Raw genomic sequence first — 6,238 nt, 5'->3', positions numbered from 1 at the left:
TCAGGCTGCGCCCCAAGCTCCCCTTTGCTCCCCTCATTTCCAGCATGGCCAAACGTTTTCGGCTGTGGTTCAAGAAAGCCCTGAAGATGGCCCCAGGGCCGGTGGGGAGCAGCTTCTCTGTCCCCGCGGGCGGGGAAGCTGGATCCCACCAGCTCGGGGCAACTCGCCCACCGGCCAGGCCCCCCCGGACCTGGCTCCAGAGGCGGCTGGGCAGGCGGGACCCAGCCCAGCGGGGGAGCCGGGTAGGGTGGCTCCGGGGCCTCCTCTGTGGAGAGAAACACCTGCCCCGGGAGCCCAGCCCCCATTACCACCAGGGGGCATCGCCCTGCCCGGCCCCCGGGGACCTGCCAGTCTCCGGGAGCCCCCAGCCCGTCGCTCCCCGCACCAGCCCCTGCAGCTGTGGGTCCAGGTCCGTCAGCAGCAGCGCCTGGGCCTCCAGCTGCAGCCGGGCCACCTCGCGCAGCCGCTCAGACCCAGGTGAGGGGCCGTGAACACGCTGGGCCCAGGGGCTCACCCAGTACCCCGGGGGGGCAGCCCCAGTGTCTGCCCTGCAGCCAGGGCAATGGATGGGGGCGGGGGCTGCTGCTTGGCTCTCTTGTTCCTGGTGGGGGCTCTGCTGAGGGCGTTGGCAGATGTGAGGGTGGAAGGGGGATGGGTCCCTGCGAGGGGCGTGTGGGGCCCAACCTGCCCTGGGTCCCTGACATGGGGGCGCGTGACCCCTGCTGGCCGCTGGAGTCACCCTGGTCCCTTCCCTCCCGCACAGAGCCCCCCTGCGCCTCGGCGGAGCTCTGCCAGGAGCGGATGGACTCCCGGGTGGAGGAAGGGGCCATCTATGACATCGAAGAGCAGCTCCACACCCGGGACACGGTAGGAACCTTCTCCACACGGGGGGGACCCGAGATTGTCCGGCCCCTTCCCAGCACGTCCCCCCCCCCCTCCGGGAGGGGCTTGTCCCTGGGGATCCCCCTGGGGCCCCTTCACCAGCTGGGCCCCCACAAGCCTGAGGCAGCAGTTGGGGGGGGAGTGTGGGTGCTTGGACAACCAGCAGCTCCCACCTCCACTCCTGGGAGACCTGAGCCCTGCAGCTGTCCGTGGGGGGCAGGCAGGCCCCAGGCTCACAGACTCTCTCTGGGGCGCAGAGCCCAGCCGCCCTGCAGCGGTTCCTCTTGGCCATCCCCCTCGCCTGCCTCGCCGCCCTCCAAAGGGGCGAGGACACCCTGGCGCCGCGCTGCTGCAAGGACACCATGATGGCCAGGATCGTTGTAAGCGAGTCGCGGCGGCCGGGAGGAGGGGAGGGGATACGTGGGGTGGACAGGGGTCTGCCTGGGCCATGGCGGCGGGTGGGGGTGCTGGAAACGGGATGGGTGGAGCCAGGAGGGCTGGAGGTGGACATGGGGAGGGGTGGGTGGGGATGCTGGAGGAGGGAGGGACACAGAAATGGGGCAGGTGTGGGGTGCCGGACAGGAAGGGGGATTCGGGACAGGGAGGGGTCTCCCCGGGCCATGGGGGGCTGGAAGGGAGCCGAGCGGGCTGCTGGGGATGCGCCTGGGGAGCAGGGATGAGGAGGTTCAGAGGCTGGTCACCAGGGCAGGGAGGGGCAGGAGACGGCCTGGGGACAAGGATTGAGCTGGTCCCGGTTTGGGAGGGGGGTGCTGGGAGGGGCCCTGTGCCGGGCAGGGGGGCTACAGGGCAGCGGGAGGCAGTGGGGTTGGATCCTGCTGGGTGGGGGCGCTGGCCGCGTGAGCGTCTCTTGGGGGCCCAGCCTCACACGCCCCTTTTTCCCCTTGGGTCTCCCAGGAGATCATGGAGGACTCGCCCCCCCCGCTGGTCTTGGCCGACTGCCTCAACGCCGCCTGCAGCCTCAGGTACCGACCCCCCCCCCCCCCCGCCGACTCCCCCCAGAGCAGATCCCCTGGCCAGGGAGTGGGAAAGTCTCTGTCTCCTGCTGCTGAATTAACAGTCTCTGCCCCTCTCTCCTGCCAGCACCTTGCAGCCTCCCCTGCGGGCCCAGCTCCTGAGCCCCCTGCTGACGGCGGCCGTGGGACAGACAGTGTCTGGGGACTGGCAGCAGGAGCCCATCCACACTCAGGTACGTCCCTCCGGGCCCTGCTCCCGGGCTGGGCTGGAGCTCCAGAGGGGGGGGGGGGCAGAGGGAGGGAAGAAGCTGCAGGTTTGGATCCTTCCCTCCAGGGTTCCCGTTGCTCTCCCGGGGGGCCCGTCCCTTCCACGCCCAGCCTGGGCTCCTCCCTGCTCTGCGAGGCGGCTCAGACCCTGCTCTAGGCTGGACCCCGGAGCCAGCGGGTGGCCTGGATCCCCCAACCCCCCTCTGACCCAGGGCTCCCCCTTGTCTTGCAGCAGTTCATCCGGGCCCTTCCCTACGACCTCCAGGCCCTACTGGCGAGCCTCCTCGCCGAGTCCCCAGACACCGCCCGGCTGCAGCTCATAATGGAGGTGAGCCCCGTGGGGGGACGGGGCCATTGTCCCTGCTTACTCGGGGGGGGGCCGAGAGAGGAGCAGTGTCAGTGGCTGGGGGGGGCACAGTCCGAGAGGAGCCCCAGGCTCTGCCCAGAACCGGCACCTCCCTACGGGTCCTGACCTGCCTCTTTCCCCCCCAGCACCTGAGCCCGTGGCTGGAGTCCCGCCTGCCGCAGGAGCGAGCCAGGGCCCTTGGCAGCACCACGGCCCTGCTGGGAGTCGCCACCACCCTCCCGGGGTTTGACGTAAGTGACCTCGGAGCCGGGGGGTCTGGGGCTGCAGGGCGCGGGGCTGGGAGCGTCCCCGGGAGGCAGAGGCAGGGCCGGGAATGGGCCGGGAATGGGCCGCGTTCTCCTTTCCCCGGGGAGGGGCGACCCTGGGCCCTTCAGGGGGGCTCTTGAGGGACTGGGCCTGGGGACTGGGGAGTGGCCGTCAGTGGATCCCCTTGTTCCACCCCCGGAGTGACCCTTCAGTCGGGGCCATTGCTCAGGGTTGTCTCCTCGCAAGGCCGGCCCCGCCCCGCCCCGGGAGGTGTCTCTGTCCGTCCCCCGAGCTCAGACCCGCCTCGGCGGCCGTTTGCATGGGACGTGCAGCCCCAGGATGCTGAGGGACCCCCCCTCTTCTCTCCCCTCAGAACTCCGCCGACTGGCCGAGGATGGGTCACCACGTGGCCCAGCTGGGCCTTTTTATTTCGGACCCATCCGAAGACGTCAGCCGGCTGGCCCGGGAGGGGGTGCACAGCCTGTATCAACTCCTCCTGCACCACAGGGGTAAGGAACCCAGCCGGGACCTGGGCCCCAGGGACACCCTGAGGGTGCCGGCGGCGGGGGGAGGGGACCCAGCCCTTTTCCCCCAGACTGGCCCAAGGGGGGATGCGTCCCTCTGTGTTCCCCTCCTTCTGCCCCCTGTGCCCCTCCATTTGCCCAGGGATGCCTGCAGGGACCCGTGGGAGGGGAAGGGCTCAGACCTGCCAGCAGAATGACCCTGTTGTGTCTCTTGCAGGCCTCAACATCCACCAGGCAGAGGACCTGTGGTGCAGACACTACTACAAAGAAAGATGGGTCCTGGCTCACAGCAACAGCGTGCGGGTGGGAGAGGTAAGGACGCGCTGCCAGGGCAGGGCAGGGCTCGGGGGTGGGGCTGGCTGGGGCCCTCGTGGGGGTAGGAGGGTCTTGGGGGCAGGAGGAAGCTGTGACCTGGGGCAGGGGTTGGGGTGCCGGGTGAGGAGAGCGTCTGGGTGCAGGGTCTGGAAGGGAGTTTGGGGGAGGAGGAAGCTGTTTTAGCCCCAGGAGTTGGGGCCGGGCTCTGGGCCGTCAGCTGAAACCTCCTGTGCTCTTGATTTCAGGTCTTTGGGCAGCTCTTCACAGCAGAGCAGGAGAACTGCTTTTTGGACAAGGCTCTGCTCGCTGCCCGCTCCCCCCTGCGGCGCCCCAGCCAGGCCGGGCTGGTCCTGGCCCACGCCCTGCATGGGCAGGCCCATCAGCTCCTGGAATACATGGTGAGCAGCCGGAGCAGATCAGGAGAGTGGGGCAGGGCCAGGGTCTCCTTCCCATCCCCTCAGGGAGTCCCCCGCCCCTTTCCTCAGGCTGCCCCCACCCCACGTCCCTGCTGGCAGAATCCCTCCTGCCCCTGCGAGCGTCCCTGGGGGCGGGGGAGGCTCTGAACACAGAAACTGTCCTAGGAGGCGGGAGGGGGCCGAGGTGTCAGGAGCTCTGGGGGGGGGGGGGTCAGGAGCTCACCCTGCGGGCCTGACGGGGGGTGACCAGAGAGCAGGGGGGAGGAGGGTGGAAATGCTGGGGGGCCAGTTCCCCTGAGTCCCCAGGGATGAATGTGACGGATTCTGCTTCCCTTGCAGCAGGAAGACACCCAGTGAGAGCAGCAAGAGCTGAGGAGCCAGCAGCTGCGTCCCCCTCCCCCCAACCCTCCCAATTGTATTGAATTGTATTTACATTCTCATTAAACAATGTTTCAAAAAACATTTGGATCAGGCTTGGTCAATAATTTGTAATGGGGGGGCCATTTTGGCAACTGATCAAGGGCCACATTTCTACCGAGGGCTTTGGGGTCTGGGACGGGGCGGTTGGGTGCAGAAGGGAGCTTAGGGGTGGAGCCTGGGTGCAGGGGGGGGGTATGATCTGGGGCGGTGGATAGGGGTGCAGGGTCCAGGAGGGGGTATGGGCGCAGGAGAGGACTCTGGCCTGGGGGAGGGGCTCTAGAGGGGTGCAGGGTCAGGGAGGGAGCTGTGACCTGGGTGAAGGGGGAGCAGAAGGTTTGGGGGAGGGGGTGCGGGTGCCAGAGAGGAGTCTGGCCTGGGGGAGGGGTGTCGGGGGGTGCAGGGTCAGGGAGGGAGCTGTGATCTGAGGGAATGGGGGACGCAGGTTCAGGTGGTCGCCTGGGACAGGCAGTCGGGGAGGGGACGTGAGCGCCAGGGGCAGGCTCTGGCTGCGGAGGTGCCTACCTAGGCAGCTGCGTATGGGGGAGCCCGACTGTCACCTGAGGGGATGGGGGAGCTCAATTTTCAACTGTGGGGAATGGAGGAAATACTGTGGAGTGGAGGGAGCGAGATGGGGGGGGCTGAATTGTTCCTGGAGGGGAGATCTCCCTGGCTTGGGGGGGGGGGCGTTTCCAGCAAAGCCCTCACATAAGAGGGGGACAGACGGGGGGAGGGAGAGGACAGGGATGGGCAGGGCAGGTGGAAATGGGGAGGGGCAGGAGAAGGGAAGGGGGAGGAGATGGAGGAGAGCAGGGGATAGGAGTGGGGGCGGGGATGAGGAGCAGGACAGAGGCAGGGCAGTGGTGGTGATGGCTGGCGGCTTTGCCAGAATAGCTGTGCCGGGGGGGGGGGGGGGGGCTTTTGCCACACACCCAAGCCAAGCCAGCTGTGGCGGCAAAGCCTTGTGATGTAACCTAAGCCCTTGGCAAGGTCGGGATCAACCTGCTCTGACAATTTCTCGGACCGGCGGGATGAGAAACAAGGATCGTGCAGGGAGATGGGGATGACTAGGAAGCGAATCCAGGTGTGGGGGGAATATCCTGGGTTGGAGGGTCAGTCGATACCCCCGCCTGCCACTGTCTGCCGGGGCTCTGCCCGCAAGATGGAACCAACAGCTGAGTTTGCTTTTCTGCCCCGTCGTGGGCACAAAAGGCCCAGAGCAGCCTCCTGCTATCTTGGAGGAAAGGGGCCAAAGTTCAGGAAGCAGGTGCCAGGCTGGGCTGGAATCCGCGAGCTCCGCTTTTGCTTTGCCCTTCCTGGAAGCTGGGCTGCAGGTGAGTGGCGGTTTCATCTCCGCTCTTGGGGTGTTTCTTGTGGGTTCCGAGTGTGGATCTGAGAGGGGCTGCGCAGGGGCAGTGTCATGAACGAGCTGTAAGCGTTACAGCCCCTTCTGCGCAGGCTGGCTCCAGCCTCCCGTCTGTCTCCAAGCCCTGGGGGAGAGGCGGGAGGCCAGCAGCATGGCCTAGTGGAGGGGGCAGGGGGTTGGGTGTAAGAACTCCCGGGTTCTAATCTAATGCCACCTAGTGACTAAGGCACAGAGTTGTGTGTTAGACCCTTGCTCCTCAATTCTGCGCTCACTCTCGCGCTGGTGACCTTGGAGAGGCCTTTCAGGTCTCCCTTTCCCTGTCCATCAAAGGCAGGCAAGTGCGATGTAATGCCCTGGAGCAAGTGCTTTGGGACGTGTCGCACAAGTGTGCCTGGCTTACAAGCGTGTCAGCACAGGTGTGTAAAAGCGTGACGAAGGCTTTGAGATCGATGCCGAAGGCGTGT

The 6,238-nt window shown here is 66.9% G+C and overlaps 1 protein-coding gene across 1 annotated transcript; it reads left to right on the top strand.

The window, feature by feature from the left end:
• Positions 1 to 459: 459 nt before the first annotated feature.
• Positions 460 to 4,403, top strand: LOC142825147 (maestro heat-like repeat-containing protein family member 7). The gene is made up of 10 exons (XM_075916872.1): positions 460 to 867; positions 1,140 to 1,262; positions 1,798 to 1,865; positions 1,984 to 2,089; positions 2,356 to 2,451; positions 2,616 to 2,720; positions 3,110 to 3,245; positions 3,478 to 3,572; positions 3,821 to 3,973; positions 4,331 to 4,403. Exons 1-10 carry the CDS (start codon positions 652 to 654, stop codon positions 4,346 to 4,348), a joined length of 1,116 nt encoding a protein of 371 aa, XP_075772987.1. The 5' UTR covers positions 460 to 651; the 3' UTR covers positions 4,349 to 4,403.
• Positions 4,404 to 6,238: the final 1,835 nt, after the last annotated feature.

This window comes from Pelodiscus sinensis, unplaced genomic scaffold (genome assembly GCF_049634645.1).
Source record: "Pelodiscus sinensis isolate JC-2024 unplaced genomic scaffold, ASM4963464v1 ctg36, whole genome shotgun sequence".
NCBI lineage: Eukaryota > Metazoa > Chordata > Testudines > Trionychidae > Pelodiscus > Pelodiscus sinensis.
This window is presented reverse-complemented; position numbering and strand designations above follow the sequence as displayed.